Source organism: Sinohyriopsis cumingii, chromosome 14 (assembly GCF_028554795.1).
Source record: "Sinohyriopsis cumingii isolate HCF-2022 chromosome 14, ASM2855479v2, whole genome shotgun sequence".
Classification (NCBI taxonomy): Eukaryota; Metazoa; Mollusca; class Bivalvia; order Unionida; family Unionidae; genus Sinohyriopsis; species Sinohyriopsis cumingii.
Window position 1 is genome coordinate 92,471,292 of NC_142974.1, and position 25,388 is coordinate 92,496,679.

Sequence of the window (25,388 nt, forward strand, 5' to 3'; positions counted from 1 at the left end):
TTCCTCCGCGGATTCTGCAAAGCCTTTCCGTGCTTGCTGTCTTAGTTGTAATTTTTGTCTGACACTATCACGGACAGGAAGAAATTTCTGAATTGCTTCGAGACGTTCTCGAGCTAATCTAGTAGTAAGTGCTTCTCCGATATTTGCCATTATTTATTTGTCAATGATTTAATTCCGTTAACATAAAAATGTTTTCTTGCAGCAGCACAGGGGGGGGGGGGGGGGTTGGACCCAACCCATGGATTTTTCAATAACGACCCCGCCACGGAAACTGTTTCAGATTTATTGAAGTAACCCAAGTTGCCAGCGGAAATGTATTGCATTTTCCCCTGGAAATTCGAAAAATTTCTCGAGGAGAGACTCTCCGAATTTTTTGGGACATTTTTTTTTGTCCTGTATTCTGAATAGAAGGGTTTATTTCGTCGAAATAAGCCCTCTATCGAGGAATAGTTTCCTGGAAGGGGTTACTTGTAAAACTGTTTTGGTCTGTTCCCCCCCTCTGCTGCTCATCCGACGCTCAAATCACTTAGGCCACCGGAGCGGTCGAAGGCCTTTCAATAAACATAATTATCGGCCTGTGAGTAATTTTTACATCGTTGTCAAAACTCTGAGAGAGATATTTGTGAACAGCTGAAATGATTTATTTCATCAATTTCTTTCACCTATCGCTGTCAGCTTTTAAGAATGGTTATATATAGTGATAAATGGTTGAAGGCACTGGACAAGGGTCATTATATAGGTTCGGTTCTACTGGATATGTCCAAGGATTTATTTAATTTATTTATCTGATATGTCCAAGGCTTGTGACTCTCTGTCTCACCACTATATTAAACAGAAGCTGATATCATATTACCAAATAAAGCTAATCCATATCAATTTTAGGGATTACCAATAAGATTGAAACAGTTGATAGAAACCGACGTTTGCTTTTAGGGACCCAGAGATCGCCATGCGAAGAATCTGCAAACGTCTAAGCATCTAACATTAATACCTTTTAAATTTTGGCAAATATGATTAGCAGTCTGCTTGAAAACTTCAAAACAGATAAATGCAATGTAAAACACCGAGCATTATCATGGAATGTTGAAAAGCCATACATCATGAATTTATCATGGCACAGTTTATGTTCTGTCACACGGTATGGCATTTCTGCGTCCCAACTAAAACTAACAAACTCGAACAGTTGTATTTTAGAGGACTCACGTTCATCTATCAAAAAAAAAAAAAATAGTGCAGACGAGGACAGTTTAACAAAAGCAAATTCATTTATTCTGTTATTAAAAAGGTAGCGGCACAATGCTACTGAGCCCTTCAAGATCCCAGAGATGGCTATTGAGACATTCAAGATCCTATACGGCTACTGAAACCTTCAAGATCATAGAGATGGCTATTGAGAGATTCAAGATCCTATACGGCTACTGAAACCTTCAAGATCATAGAGATGGCTATTGAGAGATTCAAGATCCTATACGGCTACTGAGACCTTCAAGATCCTAGAGATGGCTATTGAGACATTCAAGATCCTATACGACTACTGAGACCTTCAAGATACTATGTGGTTACTGAGACCTTCAGGATCAAATACGGCTATTGAGACCTTCATTATCATATACGACTACTGAGACCTTTAAAATCCTACAGGTTACTGAGACCTTCAAGATCTTATATGTCTACTGAGACCTTCACGATCCTATATGGCTCTCGAGACCTTCAAGATCCCATACAGCTATTGAGAAATTTAAGATCCTATATGGCATAAGTCCTCCTTTCTTTTATGATTTTATTAAAAATGTGACCCTAAATATTTTTTAAGATATGTAGATATACCACCAACACTAGTCAGGTGTAGCAAAGATATCATTATTTCAACCGCAGTATTGTTATAGAACTCGTTTCCAAATAGCACAATACCATCTTATTGGAATGACATTACGGTTAAATGTGTATTGTGCAAATAGTTTTTATTTACGTCTTATGTTTGTCAAGCTTTGACCCATGACTCTGAAAATGGCAGAAATGAAAACGTAAATGGAAACAACGCATCGCGTATTCCCCAGATGCAGCCCCATGCTACCGTGTACCGTAATTTCTAAGATTTGATACGGAACAAGAACATTGGAAGGCCTAATGCATGATATTTTTACCATGTTTCTAAATGAAAGAGTATGAAAGAGTATTATCTTCCTTCAAACATATATATATATATATATATATATATATATATATATATATATATATATATATATATATATATATATATATATATATATATATATAAATTTGATGGACCAATTCGAAATTCGATAGAATGCTGTCTCGCCTGTACTGTATATAATCTAAAAGCAAGCATGGACAGTTTAGCACGAAAAGCAGGTGGTCATTGTAACCATAATTTACTTTTAATTTGTTTAGCGTAAGTGATCAAGGCAATTGCATGCATGACACTGTCTGGGAACTTCATCTAAGTATTTTAGCAGTGAAGAGGTGTTTGACGTATTATATATATATATATATATATATATATATATATATATATATATATATATATATATATATATATATATATATATATATATATATATATATATGATAACTACAGTATAGCGAGATACAAGTGAATTATGTAGTATTAGAAAACAAAGCCCAACTTAGGTTCACATCAGCGTAGGCAACCAAAGTCTACTAGTCCGTAAACCAGTCTAGGGGAATGAATTTGACAGGAACAACATACTAGGTACACCGGTTCAGGAAGTTGCACAACATCTGCGACATAAGGAAACAAATAGAAGTTGTGAAACATCCGGTCACTAAAAGAGTATATATTTGTCAGTTTGTACCTGTGCATCCAAGGGATTGTGCTATTTAGAAGAGTTTTGGGTGAAGTACAGCACGTAATTATAGACAATACTCGGTAAAAATAAAATGCCGCTGCTTACTATGAGTAGTCTCTCTCTCTCTCTCTCTCTCTCTCTCTCTCTCTCTCTCATTTTACTTGTTATTAAATGTGATCAGTTACCAGATTTAAAATAATCTTTTGTCAATTATGAGGAAAAGACTGCCATTTTTTGTCGTTATGTACAGTAAGAGATCGTGCTGAAATTAAGAATATAGCAATGGGGCTCGTATTGTTGCGTACAATGACCTGTCATGCATGTACTCTATAGCTTTTATACAGTACATGTATGACAGGTCAGTTGTAAGCAAAGATACGAGCCCATGTAAATATAGTTGATGGCAAATAATCCATTAACCGGGCCGACCAGTCCTAACACTAACCTCTTAATGCTGAGCGCCAAGCGAGGCAGCTGTCAGTACCATTTTTGTAAGTCTTTGGTATGACTCGTCTGGGGATCGAACCCACGACCTCCAGCATCCGATGCGGATGCTCTAACCACTAGGCCACCAGAGCGGTTCTATGGGCAAAGGTGTAACAATGGATTTAACTTGTTAAAGCTAGTCTTGTTTGGATGGTAGGATTAGTGTTTTTGATAGTTAATTTGATTTGGAAAGCATTGTTCAGATTGTAGAATTAAACAGTGTTTTCAATAGTCTATGGGAAAAGACATGATGGATTTATCTTGGAATAACTATCCTCATTATGATGATAAGATTACAGTATTTTTTTGATAGCCAATGGGAAAAGCCATGATAATGTATTGCATCCAAGGGGGTGTTCCAGTTGCAGTGTACATGCACTCTGATGCGTTCTTTGTCTTGCCATCTTCTTTGACAAACCTGGCAGTGAGATGTTACTCTTCAAATTGGCTGCCATTTTTGTTTGACAGTCAGTGTCAAATCTAGATACATCCTAAATCATTTCACAGAATGGAACTATTTTGATAAGAAATATGATCTCTTGTAATGGTGATTATATTGGAAAATATTATAATTGAGTGTGCACCCTGAACAAAATAACCCTTCAGAGACAGGATCTCAGGTGGGTGCCTGCCCCAGCTGCTCATAATCTTATAACTGAATTTCCCAACTACATGGGGTAAATAAAATCTATGGTGATTATACAACAGCAGATCAGGGTATATGTTGTGTAACATTCCAGTTAATTTATAACTTAAGCAAGTATATATGGTTGATTCTGGCACTGATAATACCTGGATGTGAAATCTAGACTCCCAAAGCCTGAGAGGTGATTTAATTGGAAGCCAAATTTCTTTAAGATTTAGATGAAATGGTGGTAGGTATGTCATGTATTCTTCATCTGTTGGGAGAAGTTACATGTTCTGAAAGCTTATTAATTAAATACTGTATGAACTATTTAGAATATATAAATCTTGTTTACCTGTTTATATGCCTATGACATTTACATAAATAAACATAACTAAGGTCTTTAGTCCCAGCAAAATCACTGATTCAAACAAGTTTGTATAGAAGTAATAATAATACAGAGAAAGAATTTTTTTATGTACATTTGTAGATTGGATATGATTACATGATTTACATCGGCAGATGGAAAATCACTACTTTTAAATTATGTTCTTTGGTTGAGCACTTTTCATTTAAGACAAATTCACAGAGTATATATCAGTTTATTAAATAATGGTATCACTGTACCAAATGTTTTTCCATAGACCACAATGCTAATGTTTTGTGAAATAAATATACTTTCTGTCCTACCTCAGCATGCATGTCACACACTGTAATAGAGAACAATGCTAGATTATGTTAATATATAGCTAGCTCATATTTTGTATGATTTTTTTTAAATGTGGTACACATGGCTGAAACTGTCTGTTGTGACTTGATAACTCTTACCCATCTAGTTCCAGCACCAATCACAGCTTGTGTTGTTCTTTATTTCTGAATGCAATGTTCCGTACACTTTAAGCTCCACCCACCTGGACTTGCGCAATTGATACCATTATACCTATAGTGGTGGCCTAATTTGGGAGACCATCTGTACCAGAAAACCATTAATTGTTGACAGAAGGGTAATCTCTCAAGCTAAATTGTCCTGTGTATGAGTTATGATGAGAATAATAAGAAACTTACTACTGTTACATTCCCAGCAATGTTTTAAAAACAATTGAAGACATACATGTATCATTTCTTTATAAGGAGTATATGGAGCATCTACAGAGCAGTGAGGAATAAATGTACTCATCTGTCTTATGGAGCAGTGAGGAATAAATGTACTCATCCATCTTACTGTGTACAATGAGGAATAAATGTACTCATCTGTCTTATGGAGCAGTGAGGAATAAATGTACTCATCCGTCTTACTGTGTACAATGAGGAATAAATGTACTCATCTGTCTTACTATGTACATATATTATAACCTGTTTTGAAATATCATTTCTGCCAAAATTGGTGTGATCTTTGATGGTGGGCCATAACATTATGTAACCAATAAATCTGCAACTTGAGAACCTTTATCAGGAGCCTGATGGTCTCTTGAAGCAGTTGTCTTAAGGGTGATGGTTTACATTGTTTTGCATGTTCATTAGGGTATTCACTTACCATCCAATTCCATTTTTTTACTGGGACATGAACACATTGGGTAGTTGCACATTTTGATAATTTGTGTCTTTACACATATTCCATAAATTAGATACTCCCAGTGAAAGAAATTATCTTTACACATATTCCATAAATTAGATACTCTCAGTGAAAGAAATTATCTTTACACATATTCCTTAAATCAGATACTCCCAGTGAAAGAAATTATCTTTACACATATTCCATAAATCAGGTGCTCCCAGTGAAAGAAATTATCTTTACACATATTCCATAAATCAGGTACTCCCAGTGAAAGAAATTATCTTTACACATATTCCATAAATCAGGTACTCCCAGTGAAAGAAATTATCTTTACACATATTCCATAAATCAGGTACTCCCAGTGAAAGAAATTATCTTTACACATATTCCTTAAATCAGGTACTCCCAGTGAAAGAAATTATCTTTACACATATTCTATAAATCAGGTACTCCCAGTGAAAAAAAGTTAAAGGAAGCCATGGAAGGAATAGCAGTAGAGCACCCTCTCTCAGAGGTCACAGGTCTACCATCTACTAATCCTTGGGGTGCCAAACCTTCACCCTGGGGTAAGTCCAGCACGAGTAATGTCTCCCCACCTGTATTCAGCCTGGAAGATGTAATGAGTGAACAGCTGGCTGCAGAACTACAGTCAAAGGAAGATGGGAAGTTTAATGGTCAGAGCACAGGGTATGTCTATCATACAGTTGATTGACTTGTATAGCTTACAGCCACCTGTCTTAAATTTCAAACAGATAAGTTTAAACCTATTGATTGGAGAAAACCAGTTAATGGTCTAGTAAACACAATAATTACAAATTTAGTTTACCAATATAGTAATAATGATAGAGGTAATCCAAAGTTTGATGTGAGAGACTAACAAGTATGAATGATAAAGGGGAAATTAAATTTTGGCAATTTTGTTGAAAGTTTGACAAAACTGAGTAGAAGAACTAATTACAAATTACTGTTCCTAATTACTGAACTCTTTAAAGTTGCCAATATGTCTTAAACACATATTGTTGTTCCTAACGATTTTTGAGTTGCCAAAATATCTTACATTAGACAAAAACTACTGTTTTATAGGAGTTACTGTCCATTTAAGTGAATTGCATGCATCTAAACCTCCATGAAAATATGGTACACAACTACATGTGTAATAGGAACAGAAATTTCGAATATTGTTCAAACTTAAATGTTTTCTAATTGCTCTTCTGAGTAGTTCAGACACAATGAAGGAACCTTCATTGGAAGATCTGATCGCATCCGCTGGAGAGGACCAGGACACGAGTAATGATGAATTACTAGCAAGACTTCTTCAAATTGAGCTGGATCGTGAACATGATAAGCAGCTACAAGCAGAGATTAAGAAGTTTAACGGCCAAAGCAAAGGTTAGTCTTAGAACCTAATAACAACTCTCTTGCATGCATGTGTGCACACACACACACACACACAGAGACACACACACACACAGATACACACACAGACACACAAACACATAGACAGACACACACACATACACACACACAGAGACACACACACAGACACACTGTTATTATCCATCAGAATCATATTAGCTTGCTATTATGGGGAATTATAATGTACATATTCCTTTTGAAATCCAAATGGGTGTTTGCTTTCCTCAGGAAGTTTGAAAAACTATGTTCTTTATTGCATACTAGTACAGTATTTACTCCCAAGAACCATCAGTCTAAGTGATTGACTTGACATAATCTTCTTTATATTTGTATTACTGAATAGTACAGACATATATAGGTATGTATTTTCATGAAGTTAACTTTTTAAAGCTCATATTGTAAATCAGAAGAAACTTCTCTCCCAATATCCATTTTTTCTTCAAATGGTAATATTACTAATATAAATTAAAAATTATATTATTAGTTAGAAAAGTATACAAGTTCTCAGCCTTTTAGCAAAATGTCAATAAGTCATTATTTGATGGACATTTACTGAATTCAGAAGTTGTCTGTTTCGGACAGAATTTTTTTGTTGCTGTGTATCCATGTGCATGAAATGTGTTTATAAATGCATGTAAAATGTTCTGACATTGTTGTACTTTAACAGCAGATTTCAGATTCTCACTCATATGAACTTAAAACATCTGAATGTATTCTTAGTAATAATGTTGTAGGATTACTGGTAAGTTTTCTTGCAAAAAAATACCAGTATCTTTACTTTCATCAGACTGTTGCTAATACGAATCATCGGTATTGTCAGATCCTTTTTCAAGTTAATATTTTCCTTTTTTTTGTTTCAGTATCTATTTCATTTGAAAACTACAGACTGGTTCATCAAGTGTACAGAGATGAAAATGAGGAATATCCAGATTTTGATGAAGGCTATGAAGATCAGTCTGAATGGGGTATGTGAGATGGTGTTGTCAGTAGAATCAACAGACTTTTTATCATGCCTGCATGTGGCATATTTTGAGAAGTAGATATAACTTTTGCACTGTGACACTGACATCAGTTACATTGCTAAATTTTCAATATTTAATTACACTTAGACACAGACAATTTAGCATGTACTCATAAGTTGAGTCTAACTACAAACAAAATAGACCATGATCTGCTGGCACATAATGTACCTGAAGATCAGGGTCTGTTGTTTTGTTCTGCTGATTACTTCTAACAAACTGGCTGGTGCATGGTGCCATGACAGATCAGGGTCTGTTGTTTTGTTCTACTGATTACTCCTAACAAACTGGCTGGTGCATGATACAATGACAGATCAGGGTCTGTGTTGTTTTGTTCCAGTGATTACGCCTAACAATCTGGCTGGTGCATGGTGCAATGACAGATCAGGGTCTGTGTTGTTTTGTTCCACTGATTACTCCTAACAATCTGGTGGTGCATGATACAGTGAGAGATCAGGGTCTGTGTTGTTTTGTTCTACTGATTACTCCTAACAAACTGGCTGGTGCATGATACATTGACAGATCAGGGTTTGTGTTGTTTTGTTCTACTGATTGCTCCTAATAAACTGGCTGGTGCGTGGTGCAAGGACAGATCAGGGTCTGTGTTGTTTTGTTATACTGATTACTCCTAACAAACTGCCGAGACTCAGAGCTGCTGGTGCATGGTACAATGCCAGATCATGGTCTGTGCAGTTTGAAGTTGGACTCAGCTTAAAAGTGAGTAATATATAGTATTTTACAGAGTGGTTGTATATCATTGCACACTTATTATGTGAGACCCATCATTCCAGAGAAACTCTATATTCTCTTGTGTTAAGATTCAAGGAATAGCTAGAACATACCCTAATAAATACAGTCTTAAACTCTTAGGCAGTAATCCATTTTTACAGGAATAACCACATCAAAAAAGCCCTGCCCACAATTTCTGTTTCCCAAATACCCTTGTCTTGCAATTCACACATTCTTGCAAGACATTTTTCAATTGTAAGATCATTTTGTGAGTTTAAAAAGAAAATATTCACTCTCCCATTGGTTCAATCAGAAGATGATGGTAAGATACAAAACTGATTTTAATATTCTGTGCACTTACTTTGTGCAATTTCTTTTATTGGAAAAGAAACAGTTGATATTATACACAAGCTGTCAGTTATCTTGTAAAAGCAATTAGGAGCCAATGAGATGGAAATTCATACTTATTTTGTCTGTTTGATATTGGCTTTAAATGTCACAATCCATTACACTTTTGAAGAATATTTTCCTTTATGCATTTGAATGGCATACATTCCATACAATCAAGTAGGTAAATCAGAAACTCCTTGTATAATTTAAATATTGTATTGAACGGACGCTTGCTGCTCTCAGAAGTGCGCAAAGTAACACCCAACGCATTGCTAGACAGTGTGCGAACGAGTACTGGCAACAACTGTGTGAAGGAATCCAGCGCAGTGCCGAGTCCGGACACATCCAAGGCATGTACAGTGGCATCAAGAAGGCTCTAGGCCCTACAGTGAAAGGGGTCGCTCCCCTGAAATCCCTGATGGGAGAGAAGATCACAGACCGTGGGCAACAGATGGCCAGATGGGTGGAGCACTACTCAGAACTATACTCCCGAGAAACGTCAGTCACTGATGCAGCCCTCAGCAGCATAAAGAATCTGCCCACCATGGAAGAGCTCAACAAAGTGCCAACCTTAGAGGAGCTCAGCAAAGCAATCGACTGCCTTCCAAATGACAAAGCACCAGGTAGTGACAGCATCCCGCCCGAAGCTATCAAACGTGGAAAACCAGCATTGATTAAACCACTGCACGACCTACTTTGCCGCTGCTGGGAGGAAGGAGTAGTCCCCCAAGACATGTGTGATGCCACAATTGTGGCCCTTTACAAAAACAAGGGTGACCGCAGTGACTGTAATAATTACAGAGGGATCTCGCTCTTGAGTATTGTTGGTAAAGTGTATGCCCGCATCATACTCAACAGGCTGCAGTTGCTGGCAGACCGTGTGTACCCGGAATCACAGTGCGGCTTCAGAGCAGGCAGGTCGACAACAGACATGATCTTCTCCCTACGACAACTCCAAGAGAAGAGCAGAGAGCAAGGTCAACCACTCTACATGATGTTCATCGACCTCACCAAGGCCTTTGACTTGGTCAGCAGGAAGGGCCTTTTTGAACTTCTGAGTAAGATCGGTTGCCCCCCAAAACTCCTCAGCATGATAATCTCTTTCCATGCAGATATGAAGGGAACAGTCCTGTATGATGGATCATCCTCAACTTCCTTCCCAATTAACAGTGGTGTGAAGCAGGGCTGCGTGCTGGCACCAACACTTTTTGGGATCTTCTTCTCCCTGCTCCTGTCCTACGCCTTCGACACGTCCACGGATGGCATATATCTACACACCAGGTCCGATGGGAGGCTGTTCAACCTGGCATGACTGCGCTCAAAGACCGAAGTGAGAGCTGTGCTCATCAGGGAGATGCTTTTTGCAGATGACGCAGCTCTTGTGGCCCACACCGAGGAAGCCCTCCAGAGACTGGGAGACTGTTTTGCTGTTGCCTGCACGCAGTTTGGACTCACAATCAGCTTGGAAAAAACAAATGTCAGCGTGCAAGATACCACCATTGCCCCTTCAATCAAAATCAGCGGTGTCACCCTGGAAGCAGTCAACAACTTTACCTACCTAGGGTCAACCATCAGCAACACTCTCTTGATTGATATGGAGCTGGACAGAAGGCTTGGAAAGGCAAACACCATCATGGCTCGATTAACAAAGAGGGTTTGGGAAAACAACGCGCTGACAGAGCACACCAAGGTCTGAGTCTACCAGGCCTACGTTCTCAGCACCCTTCTATATGGAAGTGAGACGTGGAGTACCTACATGAGGCAAGAACGCCAGCTCAACTCCCTCCATATACGGTGCCTAAAACGCATCCTGAAAATCAGCTGGCAAGACCGTGTTCCACACAGCGAGATCCTGCAGCGTGCAAGTACCCCCAGCATGTACTCCCTGCTAATTAAACGCCGCCTTCGATGGCTGGGTCACGTCTGACGCATGGAGGATGGAAGGCTGCCAAAGGACATCTTATATGGACAGCTGGCCACTGGCATGAGAAGAGTCGGACGCCCCTCACTCCGTTTCAAAGATGTGTGCAAGAGGGACATGAAGGCATGCAACATTTCACCTGATGGCTGGGAAGAGCTGGCTGAGGACCGAGGCACCTGGAGACTGATGGTAAACAATGGCATATCAGTCGCTGATGCGAGGAGAGGCCAGTTGGCGGCAGAGAAACGTAAGAGAAAGAAGAACGCAACAACAACCACAGTAACGCAGACTTCCCAGTATGTCTGCACCAACTGCAGTAGGGACTGTCACTCACGTATAGGCCTGCACAGCCACAGCAGACGTTGCCAACAGAGACAGACAACACCCCAAGGGCGCTATTCGCATGGTCTTTCGAGACCGAGTCGCCAATGATGATGAGTCCTTTAATATGAAGAATGAATAGGCCTAATTTCTATTTCTTTTTCAGTTAAAGAGACGACAAAGACTGTTGTTTCTGGCAAAGGAAAACAGATCACAACCAAGCATGATGCAGTTACTTGTGGGCGTCGGAACGCTTCCAAAATATTAGAGGTGCGACACAGGTTTATTGTATTTGTATTTATTAGATGACTATAAATGCACACACTTTACAACACTCATATTTAGAGAGTCAAATTGTTGGTCTGTAATAGTGTAAATGTATGTGGCAGATTGGTCTAACCCATAGGTTGATGGTGCTTAGCAGTGAATCTGGTAGCTGTGGGTTTCAAAACAAGAAGAGAAGTTTTAGTTTTTTCAAACCTAATTTAAAGACGTAATTTTTTAATCAACAGGAACAACACTTGGGTTTAATAGACCTGAATAGTACATCACACAGACCTGAGTAGTAAGTAAATCATATGGACCTGACATCACATTGAACTTTGTAGTTTATCACAAAGACCTGGGGGACCCGAGTGGCCAAGTGGTCTAAAGCGCTCTCCATTACAAATCACTGCCATCTCACCTCTGTCTGCGTGGGTTTGAGTCTTGGATTCAGCCAGTGTGGATATGTGAGAAAGCATACCAGTAGCTTCTCGTGGGTCGGTGGTTCTTTCCATGGTTTTCCCAGGTTCTTCCTCCACCATTAATACTGGCTGCCATGTATAGCTATCATGTGCTGAAAAATTGCGTTATACCCCAAACAACAACAACAACAACAAAGACCAGTTTAGCCATAGGTAAAAATATTTCCTTGGCTTAAGAGAAATTTGGTTTTCTTGGTAATTTAGTTGGATGTTGAACCAATATGATTTTGTCAGTACAAATTTTCTTAGGAAATACATTTTCCTGATTTATTGCCAGTAAGGCATGCTTCTGAAGAGCATCAGATTTAAAACTCATTAATAAAATATGTAGTCTTGTGGCAGCATCTTCTTGTTTTAGGTTTTTTGTTAAGTTGTCATCAAAATGAAAGCTATTGTCTTCTGATTCTTTGAGAATACATAATAAATTATTTACATTATTAACAAAGTTCATCTTGCACCATATATTTTTATGCGAGATAAATAGCAATGTTCACTTTGTTTTATTTTATATGCAACTTTCAGTACTTGGATATGAAACAAGTACAACACTTTTGAGAACCATGAGGTTAAACTACTAACAGATATAGAGTTACAAAATATAAAAATGTTGACTCCATTATTCTTATACAAATTACAGTCTAAACCATTTTACCAAATGAACATCACTAAAAATTCTCCTAATAAATGAACAAACTTGCATTCTTTGACTTTGCACAAAATCCAGTAACTTTCTGGTAACATCTAGTCTTAGTCTCAAGTGTCTTTGGCTTTTTCAAGATTTCTCATTAGCAGAGCCCTTTATTATTTTAATGTAATGAATTAACTGTGATAAAGTTTTATAGTGTTTATACAAGTATTGATAACACTGATTTTAAGGGTTACTAAAACTCAATTTTAGGGACAAGAAGTAATATATGGTCTGTATTGATTTATCAGTCCCTGTGTTTTTCAGTTTCCCCCAGAATTTGAGAGTGGGGATGGGGAGGGGATGGATATTCGGCTTCCCAACCATGTGTACAACAAGCTGAAGCGTCATTCTGAGGCAGAGAACAAGAGGAGTCAGAAACTACATGAAAAGAAGGAACACTCAACAGCTGTAAGGACATTTTCAGATATAATGAAATTTATCAGTCAGGATCCAATCCTAAAGCATGTTTAACCAGGAGAAAGAAATTTTAGTCTCCGAGGGTTGATGTTATAAAACCCAAACTATTGCCTAGGACATAGGAAGAAATAATGGTTGGGATGCAGTGAGGTTGTACATTGTTATATATTTTTCTGGGTTCACACAGATCATGCAAGTTTGTGAAATTTCAGGTGGCCCTGTCATGTTCATAAAAGTTCATGAAAAATGACTTTTTGTTGAAAGGTTTGTGAAAGTTTGTGAATTTGGTGGGAATGAAAGTTCAGTTTTTTTTCTTTGTCATGTTTTCATTAAAATTATTTTAAGTTGAAATAGTTTGGCGATCAGTATGATGGCACCTGCCATTTATCTAAGACTCTCAGAAAGTGAACAAAGGGAGGTAACTCATGTATGATTTACATGCATGTACTAGTCATCTTCTGTTAACCGTCTTATTCTGAGAAGATTTGGTTACTATCTTCTGAGTTGTTGCAGTGTTATTAGTTGTGCAGAATTAATTAATATATTTATATATATAACTTGACAGTTTGCTAAATCTTTTGGACTTTTGCACTCAAGCAGTGCATGGAAAATGCTCCTTTCAAATGCCTTGAGAAATCAGAATTTAAATTGCGGTTAAAAATGGAAATAAAAACAAATCACTTTGCTCTGTTAAGATAAGCATTGAAATGACTACGGTGAGAGAGCAAGCCATTTCAAGTCATGGTTAAGACCGGAATTACAAGGATTTACTAAAACAGTTGCAGCCATAGTGCCACTTTCAAGCTTTTTTAGTAAAACTATGCTCTGTATTCAGACTCGAAGATTAGTACTTGATATATTGCAATAACTTCAGCAGAAAGAAAGTTAAGTCAGCCAACATTGAAGTACATATGCAATAGTGATGTTATCAAACCCAGACTCATATGGATAATAAACATTGTGAATAATCATTACAGTTTCAAATCATGTGAGGAAAACAGTATTTTTCATTTGTTGTTTCCTGACAGTCAAATAGCTTCACAATAGTCCTGTGTGGAAAGAAAGACTGCATACTTAGCTGCCTTTGGCATTGCATACTCTTTAAGTTGCAAATGATCAGCAAAAGCATGTAGAACAATGCATATGTTCTTCTGGTTGGTGAGTCTTGCCAGGACACTCATACAGTGATTATGATGTTTAAATACCTTTTGATACTGGCTGTGCTAAGGTGCAATTAATTATTAGCCTAAAGTGACTTTCACATGGATTACACAGAGGTATGCTTACCTATGCTAATTACTATGCTTGCTGTTGACATAAGTCATAAAGTTTTGCCTATCAGTAGGTCATGAAGTCCGTAAAAATGGTCTTTGAAGGTTCATGAAAATTGATGAATTTTGTATTTTCAAAGTCTCTATGAACCCTGGTCTTTATATGTGCTGATGCTGGAGTGAAGGTTAGTACAGTAGCTTGTCTAAGCTTCATAAAGTGTTCTAAAAATGGGTTTGAAAAGCAGGATAGGAGAACATTGCTCATCAGTATATGTCCTGGTATTGATGCAGTGTTTAGCACTCGTCTACTCTGTAAAATGAGCTTAAAATGTGTTCAGAAGGCACGATGTGAGAAGAGTCCATATCAGTACATGTTGACATAAAGTTGTTGGAGTTTATATGGTCCTTAGTCTTGTTGTCATTGGGAGCAAGACCAAAATCCAAATGACTTATCCATTAGCCATCATTTCAGCAAACACTGCAAAGGCACAAGGTTGAGGTACTTGACTCATTTAGATATCTAATCTGATTACTCTTCAACAGATCAGTTAGTAGCAAGCGATAGATGAAGTACTGTATGGAAATTGCATGTAGCTGCATTTGGTACTGAAAGATCAGCCCAGTTACAAAGATTCTGCTGTACAATGCATACATCCTACCAGTCTTGCTGCATGTTGCAGACACATGGACAGTTACCATGGTGATGACATTAAAGTTTAATACCTTTGACAATGGTGGCTCCACAACATTATCTATGTCACATGCATCCAGCATGTCACAGATGCAGAGATCAAGAGACTGAATGAAGCATTCACCATTCACAGACACTATCAGGTCTAGATGCTTACAACTCTTTGGCCACATTGCCAGAGCATCTCCTAATATGGGTCACAATCAGGCATTTGGTAAGCCAGCATGATGGCAGAAGTGACCAAGGAGCACTTGTATCAAATGGCAGAGCAGGACCTTAAGGTGCTCAACCTCAGGCTGCACAACAGTTGGCAAAAGACAGAAGATATCATCTGCTAGCACTCTCTGGTATAGCTACACCAGCACTGACTAGAGCAGCATGCTAATTGTGATGATGTTAATTTTTAAAGAGTCTGTGGTTTATAATCCAGTCTTACACAGTAAATGTATTGAATGCATTGCTTGTCTTGCTGCATTATAAACATTCATTATTGTCTAATGTAGCAGTTTGGAGTGGAATTTTTTGTAAAGCCTTACTGACTTTGGCTTAATATTTTGTTTTGAATTTATTTTTATTGCACTGTTCATGATGGACTTATTAAACTAGATGTCTGTATGGTATGCATCTCCATTAGTATCACGCCTTTTGAACATAAGGTCAATGTGACGGGACCCAGAGTGACTGATTTGTCTGAGGTGCTCGCCTTAGCAGATCACTGATGTCTCAGGCTCAGCTAGTATAGATATGTGAGAAAGCTTGCCAATAGCTTCCTGTGGGTCATTTGTTCTTTGGGGTTTTCCCAGGTTCTTCCTTCACCAGTTCTACAGGCTGCTATGTATATTTTATAATGTGCTGAAAAATGGCATTTATCTTGTAACAACAACTACATTATATGGTTTACTTACTTAGGTTAAGTATTTATGTTTAGGTTGTGACTGCATACATGTTTAGGTTGTGACTGCATACATGTTTCCAGGCTGTATTAATCATGTTTTACATAGAAGGTCCTTTATGATCAGTGTGTTTAAAAGTAGAAATAAATATGTTTATTTAGTGGTTAACTTTCTACATTCATTTTGTGCTATTTATTCATAATTGGTTAACTCGCTGTTGGTCATGCGAATAAGTTACTATTTGAAGAGTGGACAGCATGCATTTCTTGTGAGGCTGTTTAGTTGTTGAACAAGCTAATTACTGATGAACTATACCCGTAACATTGGTCACACTGGTTCTCACTCCAAGGATATTCCAATCCTGAACTTCCATCATTCCATAAGTGGAAAAAGTTGAACCAATGGGGCCCCTACCAGGTCATAAAGTGCGATCATTTCAGAAAAATGAATCACAATTGCTCATACTTATATCCTGTTTGTTCAAGAAATGGCATAATGGATTTATTAATTAGTACCATAAATGCTCACTATTTCACTTGGAATCAGTTGTTCTAGAGTCAGACTACAACACAATTTTCTCAGATTTCCATGTCGGGTCAAATAACCATGTCCAGTTGGCAGTGAAATTTTAGCAAACTGTACTGTAGTCCATTCCCGTTTAGAATTTCTTTTGGACATCGAATGTACTGTTTTCCACCCAGTACATTACCTTGCAAGTATCTGAAGCAGCCCAAGCTAATCAAAATTTGTAAGACTTTTATATCTGCCAATGAAATTGATCATCTTATGCTTCTTTGGCAATGAGCATACTATAGTCAGTAAGCTTGGGATGCACTCAGTTCAGTCTAAAATCATTCTGTTATCTGTATTTTCATGGGGCTTTTTATGGACCCTGTGGATGCCATGGAGGATGAAAAATAAAGGCCATTGACACGAGTGTACCGCTCAGAATGAGTCCTGGACTTCTACCCAACAAAATGTAGCTTCAGTGCATGGATAGTGATTAATAGCTACTGCATCAGTCTATGAGTGAATGATTTAAAAATAGTACATGAAAATTTATCAACATGTTAAAATGCCTCTAATTTTTTATAGAAAAAAATATATGTCTTTAAGGTGTGGTTACAATGAGCAGTATTTCATAGGCAAAGGGTGCTTTGGTCAGAATTTGTATTTTACATTACAGTTTATTATTACAATGACTGCAGGAAACAACCAAACACTTGACAGAGGTGAGCTTTGTAATCAGTGATTGTATTTTGATTTGGAATGTTAACATTACAATTGGACCAGCTTATGTTGAAAAACTTACATAATTTGCTTTGCTTTGTCATCTGCAGGAGCATGCAATGGACCCACGGACACGACTGCTTTTGTACAAAATGGTGAACAATGGTATATTGGAATCCATCAGTGGTAGCATCAGTACAGGCAAAGAATCAGTTGTGTTCCATGCATTTGGCGGGAGGTAAGTGGGTAAAGAAAAGCTTCTGTTAAATGAAAACTTTTTGGATCTTTGTAGAACTTGGTCCATTCACGGTGCATCATTATAAAAACAATTAATACTAGCTACTTATAATGCATGTACATTTATAGCAATAACATTGGCATACTGTCTTAACTATCTGTATTTTGAAAATATGTGACAATTATTTTGTCCATACATTTTCAAACAAATACTAGATTAACCATAATCAACTTGGCAGGGCCTCTTACTCTGCTGTAGGCAGCTCTGAATAAAATTTGGTACACGGATTTTTTACACCTGCAGTACAGAATAATAGTTCTTTTGCAGAACTTGTGCAGAATTTCCTGTGCATTGAAGAAGAGATTGCAGGCTGCTAAAATGACATTTTATGCATGTGTTATGGCATTTTCTACATTGGTAATTTGTAGCATGATTAAGTTTTTTAACACAGTATTGGCTATTTCATGCCAGGAGATGTCCCAGTGACACACTGAGGTAGGCAATCGATGCTAGCCTTGGTGGTTATTGAACACAAGATCCTTGGATATCTAGTCCATTGCTCTACCAACTAAGCTTGACTGGATAATATCACTGATGAAAGATTAATGATTTTTCTGATGACATCTTGAAAATATTTTAAAGAATGGTGTATTTAAAAAAATTTGTTAAAGTTGAAACTTCATGGGCTGTTCCAGGTAAACATACATGGTAACCGGGGAAGGCAGTTTTTTATATTCATATACCAAGGTACTCAGATAACTTGATGAGTTTATATGCAAAAACAAAGTCTTAAATTGCATCTATGAGTGACTATTTCAGATGGAATATGTCTTCCCTGGGTCCCAGGTATGTTCTACTGGAATAGTCTTTGTATACCAAGAAAACTAAATTTTTAACTTCTTTTCATTGCAGTCTGAAGGATATTGACCTACCTAAGGAATGTGCCATTAAAGTTTTCAAAACAACATTGAATGAATTCCGCACAAGAGAAAAGTATGTCCATGGGGACCACAGGTTTTCCAAGGATGACTACAAAAAGCAGAATCCTAGGAAAATTATCAAGATCTGGGCAGAAAAAGAGACAGCCAACTTAAACAGGTAATTTGTCTATGCTTATATCTTGTGCTGAATACGTACATTGGAAATTGGTTTCATTTTTTGCTGAAATTTGTAATGTTTTCACTTAAATACTGATGAAGACTTGATTGATATAACTAGATCAGAGTTGAAATTTATTAATTGATCCATCATATTAATTGATCCATCATATTTATGGTATTATGAATCAGGTTTTACGTTTTTGTGAGTGAACCCGAGTTCTAGGGGGCAACATTAGACATCGTACCAAACTCTTCAAAATTAAAACAATCAGGTATATGCAAAATTGCTTGCCCAATTTACTGTATGGAAACCCTCATTATACTTAATATGTTAAGACAGTGAAATGTAAATTTAAATTCAGTTAAGCCCTTTTTTCCAAAATGTTGCCCTTGAAATAAGCAGAATTGTATTAGGGACAGATTAATATGAAAACGCCATGCCAATCCTTACTTCAGGATCTAAACATTTGTTCAGATTTTTACCCAGAAAGTAGAAAAGTTTGTGCAAATTTCTAATTTTCCTGTACTTGCCAAAGAAAAAAAGTTAAGTATGCTTTCAAACCATTATGAAATGTTTTCAAAATCTGTCATGGGGAAGGTGATTATCCTGACGAGACAAAAATGTTTATGGTAACATTGTAAGGAATATGAAGCTGGAAGCATGGTGCATTTTGAAGATTTTAAAACATGAATATATACTTGTATTTGCTGATGCAGCTAGATATCAAAGAAGAGGTACAAAGCTAATACCAGACTATGTTTGCTGGGAGAAGCTAGATGTCAAAGAGGTACAAAGCTAATACCAGACTATGTTTGCTGGGAGAAGCTAGATGTCAAAGAAGAGGTACAAAGCTAATACCAGACTAAATTTGCTGGGAGAAGCTAGATGTCAAAGAAGAGGTACAAAACTAATACCAGACTGTTTGCTGGGAGAAGCTAGATGTCAAAGAAGAGGTACAAAGCCAATACCATCATACTAAATTTGCTGGGAGAAGCTAGATGTCAAAGAAGAGGTACAAAGCTAATACCAGACTATGTTTGCTGGGAGAAGCTAGATGTCAAAGAAGAGGTACAAAGTTAATACCAGACTATGTTTGCTGGGAGAAGCTAGATGTCAAAGAAGAGGTACAAAACTAATACGAGACTGTTTGCTGGGAGAAGCTAGATGTCAGAGAAGAGGTACAAAGCTAATACCATCATACTAAATTTGCTGGGAGAAGCTAGATGTCAAAGAAGAGGTACAAAGCTAATACCAGACTATGTTTGCTGGGAGAAGCTAGATGTCAAAGAAGAGGTACAAAGCTAATACCAGACTATGTTTGCTAAAAGTCATTGAAATCTGAACCAGGTGATCAGTCTCAGGCACCCATGCATCTTTTATTTGTTAAAGTTTTGATAGTGATAGGGTAGTGATGTTCACAGGTGGTACATTCCATGAGATAGTTCTTTTTTAATATAGTTACTTCTTTCCATACTTTGGGGCCCTGAGTGGTCTAAAGCGCTCTCCATTACGGATCACTGCCATCTCACCTATGTCTGCATGGGTTCGAGTCTAGGATTCGGCCAATGTGGGTATGTCAAAAAGCTTGCCAGTAGCTTCTTGTGGGTCGGTGGTTCTTTCTGGGGTTTTCCCGGGTTCTTCCTCCACCATTAATACTGGCCGCCATGCATAGCCTATTGTGTGCTGAAAATGGTGTTAAACCCCACAACAACAACAACAAATCTTTCCATACTTCAGAGGTTTTCAGAATATAGGTTTGTAGGGTATGATAGTAAATATATGCATCTTATCTCCTTTTTTTTTAGGATGAAAAAATTCCAGATTCCATGTCCTACAGTACAGCTTCTACGCAAGCACATCTTGGTATTGTCCTTTATAGGTTGTGACCAGAGGCCAGCTCCCAAGCTGAAGGATGCTCATCTATCAGTGGAAGATACACAAATTGCTTATGAACAGACATTGGAAGTAAGTCCATAATTTTCTCATATATCCCCTTGTACTATTCCCCCCAAGCACACACATATTCCAAATGCAAATTGATAATCAGCTTTAAACATTTGTGGTTAGAATATGCAATCCACTTCTGATTCAGAAAATACAAAAACAGCAAACTTTTAACATATGGCATGCCTTAATAACTGAAGAGATATCTATTAAAAAATAGACTTATAAATGGCATTAAGATTGATAAGTATTTATGTTAAATATTTTTATGTTTTGTCATCTTTTCCTTGATTGGAATGAGGAGAGCTAAGGAGTCAACATCAGTGTTGGCATTTCCTTGTTTTATTGTTTGATCTAGCTGTTAATAATTCTTTATTACTTTGCAAAGGAAAATTCTAGGAAAAGAGAATTATGAAGGAAAAAGCTTGTTAATAATGGTTACTGACTAATGTTGGATAGGAGACAGGTTTAGAATGGAGTATCAGTGTAGCCTATTTTTTAAATTACCCAGGTTTACTGAACATGTCAGTATCTTTTCAGTACACATGATTACTGAACATGTCAGTATTTTTCCAGTACACATGATTACTGAACATAATATTTTTTCATTACACAATATTACTGAACATGTCAGTAGTACACAATATTACTGAACATGTCAGTACTTTTCCAATACACAGTGCTACTGAACATGTCAGTACTTTTCCAATACACAATGCTACTGAACATGTCAGTATTTTTAAGTACACATGATTACTGAGCATGTCAGTATCTTTTCAGTACACAATATTACTGAACATGTCAGTACTTTTCCAATACACAATGCTACTGAACATGTCAGTACTTTTCCAATGCACAATGCTACTGAACATGTCAGTATTTTTAAGTACACATGATTACTGAGCATGTCAGTATCTTTTCAGTGCACAATATTACTGAACATGTCAGTACTTTTCCAATACACAATGCTACTGAACATGTCAGTATTTTTTCAGTACACGTGATTACTGAACATGTCAGTATCTTTTCAGTACACAATATTATTGAACATGTCAGTATTTTCTCAGTACACAGTATTACTGAACATATCGGCACTTTTCCAGTACACAATGTTACTGAATATATCATTGGTTTTCCAGGGCAATATCTGAGCTACTTTTGAGAAATTCTATTATTAAGCTAATACCCTGGGACTTGACTCTAAATGCACATATATTTGGATGTATGGGACAGAGTTGGATAGCAAGGGAATATGTGTTTTACAAACTAGTTATTGTTGGGAATTGGAACTGTGTAAGTATTATGGCTTTATTCCTGCAGATATTGAAGAAGATGCATCGTGAATGTGGTCTGGTACATGCCGACCTGAGTGAATATAATATGCTGTGGCATGAAGACAAGGTGTGGATTATTGATGTCAGTCAGGCAGTGGAGATCACACATCCTAAAGCCTTGGAGTTCCTATTTAGGGACTGCACAAATGTTAGCAGGGTAAGTAAAAATATATATATATATATATATATATATATATATATATATATATATATATATATATATATATATATATAAACCGTACACTAACTACTACCTTCATCTCCATATTGAAGTCTATGATTTCTTGTTTCTTTACAGTGTGAGAGATCTCTTTTACAAGCTTCTAGATCAGAACAGTCAACATTTTCTGACACCCAGCCCCACTGAAATGAATATTCACCTATCCTTGTCCCTTTGTTTTGGAAATGTTATATTAAATATACCTTTTGATACACAAAAACAATACATCTAGTGGATAAAGTTATGTATAAAATTTCTATAACAGGCTTGTGCTCAACATCTGGATTATATATAGCAAGGAATCCAGCTTGATCTAAGGAATGGTTAGGAATGGGGCATGGGAAAAAAATTAAAACAAGTTATCAATAAGCATGATTTACACTGATAGAAAATAAACTGGAAATTTTGGTTAAATGAAGACAAAACTAGTCTAAAATGCACACGTATATTGACAACTCATAGTCATATAGTACAGTCCTTAATGCATTAAGCATTGTACATGTACATACAAAATCCATGAATTTCAGTGTAGGTCACATTGTTAGAAAGTTCATGTATCAGTCACATCATGTTAGAAAACAAATAATATATAAAAATGGTGGTCCTGGTTGAATACACTTCCCTTGTCAACAAACACATGTCATGAAACAGATCTCTGTGATATTCATTGGTGCCACTAGAATGTGACTGTATAGTCATTGTTTACACACTACACGTACATGGACTTAAATTAACCTAGTTTTGGTCTTCATAAGACAACTATCAGCTTACTGATGCTGTTAAGGGGATGAAACTGTTCACAGGGATTTGAAAACAGGTGAATAAACTAAAAAAAGTCAAAAATTATTGCAGGATGTCCTCTCTTCACTTGACCTAATGGTCAGACACCGTATCTGGTTTAAAAAGACGAATTTCCTTTGCATTTGTCACCACCATTGGCAGCCATCACAAGCAAAAAGTAACTTTTTCTTGTGAAAAGGAAACCTTCTTGACAAAATCAATGTGTTCCATTCATTTTGGAAGATGAAACGATAGATCATATTCCATTGTTTTTATTCAAATTTGGTGCTGACTTCCTTTGATGATGGGTACATTGCTATTATTGTAGCCAGCATGCTTTGATGAAGGGTGCATGTATTATTGAAGTTGCCATAAAAGGCCAGCTATAGAGACCAAACAAATGTCCATTTTTATTGTAGCTGAAGCATCAGATGGTTGTAGAACAGAGAATGGGTTTGAGATTGGCAGCTTGTCGACATAAAAAATTAGAAAACAAAGGAATTTGGGACCTAGGGCTTCTTTCAGTATATACATTCATTGTTTATGTCAACATTGACATAAGCATGACAAATTTGATAGTAATAATAAACCACATGACTTGAACTTTACATTTTCGTCAATCATGGCTTGTTAAAATTCGTGATGTCAATATTAGTGGTTAGGACTGTTTACTAACTTGACAGGTAAGACATTGACCATAAGGTGCCCATAATTACACTGTGTAATTGTTTGCTTATTGTGTTTTCCCAGTTGTTTAAATACTCTACAAAGCACAGACATACTAGGATGTATGAAAGTCTATATCCAGGACTTGGATCCTATAATTGAACAATTGCACCAGGGTCTGTATTATAATCATCAGTCCCTAATGTCAAGCGCTTTTCAGCTATGTTGTGTGTGGCAGTGTCGTCAGACATTAGAACAAAATATAAGAAGCCCCAATGAAAAAGAATAAGATATTTGCTTCAAGCACTAACTTTAATCAGCTTTCTCAAAGACTGTTGTAGGACTTGATTTTTTTTAAATCCCTGTCAGTTCTTTTGTATTTTCCAGGCAGTTAATCTGCTTGTTACTTTAAAGGCATTTGGTTGACATAGGATGTTGGGTAAAATTATATAACAGTATTGTTTTCCTTATTATAAAAAAAGTCATATGTATAAATAGTTTGAGTGAAAACTGTTGAAGCATGGAAAGATTCTACCCTAGTCTATCTCAAACAATTTTTGTAGTTGAGATTTATTAGCAGTGAACTTTCATAAGCTCTGTACATATATTTTATTTGAAAGACAGTACTGAATGCAAATTTAGAATAATTGCAGCCACTAAAGTAAAGGAAACTGAAATGCTGATTTCACAATTTATAAGTCTACAGTTGAATAATGAAAATGATGCCGATCAAATGCTTTATTTTCAGTCATATTGATAGGAAAGCTGTCTTAAACATTCAGCCTTTAAAATGTTGTACATGTATTTATAAATCTCATGTCAGTTTCATGTGTATCATTTCTTTTGTTTTCAGTTTTTTAAGAAGCAGGGGGCTCATGATGTGTTAAGTGCAGAGGACATATTTAATATGGTTACAGGACTTAGTCTACAGGGAGAAGGTGCAGACTTCCTAGCACAGGTTAGTAACATTTTATTATATTCAAAAAATTATTATGGTGTATCAGTCCAAGTAAATACAAAAGAAAGAATGTTACAGTATAGATGGTCAAATAAAAAAATTTGGGAAATCAATTATTAGTGATTGCTTCACACTGAAGTGACTTAAATTTAAGTTTCTCTTGCATTTCTCATCTAATTCTATGAGATACTTTCCTGTGTTTAAATGTGGAACCTATTACAGTTGCTGGTTATGTATTAGTATTACCCACCCCCATGTCTTGAACATTTCTCAATACTTCTGAAAATGTGTAATGCACTATAATACAATGGATTAACAAAGGCAAATATGGATGAAACAAGTCTTTTATACAAGAATATGACCAAATAGTTGTCCGCCTTCAGGTGACCTTTATAAAGAAATTTCAGAAATTATTTTAAAATCTTCATTTTCTGTAACTTTTCAGAAATTACTGATTACTGGAGGAGTGTCCATCATTATAAATAACAAAAACTCCTCATTGCAAAGTTAATCTGTAATCCAGGCTAAAGCCATTTGTGCACCCATACACAGAACTCTTCCGGCTTGCTAAGTATATCTTCCCCAACCAGTCCAGTCAATCATTGTGATATATATATATGTACCATCTCAACCAGTCCAATCACTCATTTGTGATCTATATCTACCGCCTCAACCAGTCCAATCACTCATTTGTGATCTATATCTACCGCCTCAACCAGTCCAATCATTTGTGATCTATATCTACCGCCTCAACCAGTCCAATCACTCATTTGTGATCTATATCTACCGCCTCAACCAGTCCAATCACTCATTTGTGATCTATATATATCGCCTCAACCCGTCCAATCACTCATTTGTGATCTATATCTATCGTCTCAACCAGTCCCATCACTCATTTGTGATCTATATCTACTGCCT

General features: G+C 36.8%; 1 protein-coding gene across 1 annotated transcript in view; it reads left to right on the forward strand.

Annotated features, from left to right (window-relative positions):
* Positions 1 to 2,721: 2,721 nt before the first annotated feature.
* LOC149784399 (serine/threonine-protein kinase RIO3-like) overlaps positions 2,722 to 25,388 on the forward strand; it is a 28,816-nt gene continuing 6,149 nt past the window's right edge. The window contains exons 1-11 of the mRNA XM_089932452.1: positions 2,722 to 2,911; positions 5,944 to 6,184; positions 6,717 to 6,886; positions 7,774 to 7,878; positions 11,460 to 11,563; positions 12,992 to 13,135; positions 17,340 to 17,467; positions 18,380 to 18,565; positions 20,374 to 20,533; positions 21,833 to 22,003; positions 24,366 to 24,470. Of these exons, the coding sequence (XP_089788578.1) occupies positions 5,976 to 6,184; positions 6,717 to 6,886; positions 7,774 to 7,878; positions 11,460 to 11,563; positions 12,992 to 13,135; positions 17,340 to 17,467; positions 18,380 to 18,565; positions 20,374 to 20,533; positions 21,833 to 22,003; positions 24,366 to 24,470 (1,482 nt within the window). The 5' untranslated portion in view covers positions 2,722 to 2,911; positions 5,944 to 5,975. The remainder of the gene's footprint in view (positions 2,912 to 5,943; positions 6,185 to 6,716; positions 6,887 to 7,773; positions 7,879 to 11,459; positions 11,564 to 12,991; positions 13,136 to 17,339; positions 17,468 to 18,379; positions 18,566 to 20,373; positions 20,534 to 21,832; positions 22,004 to 24,365; positions 24,471 to 25,388) is intronic.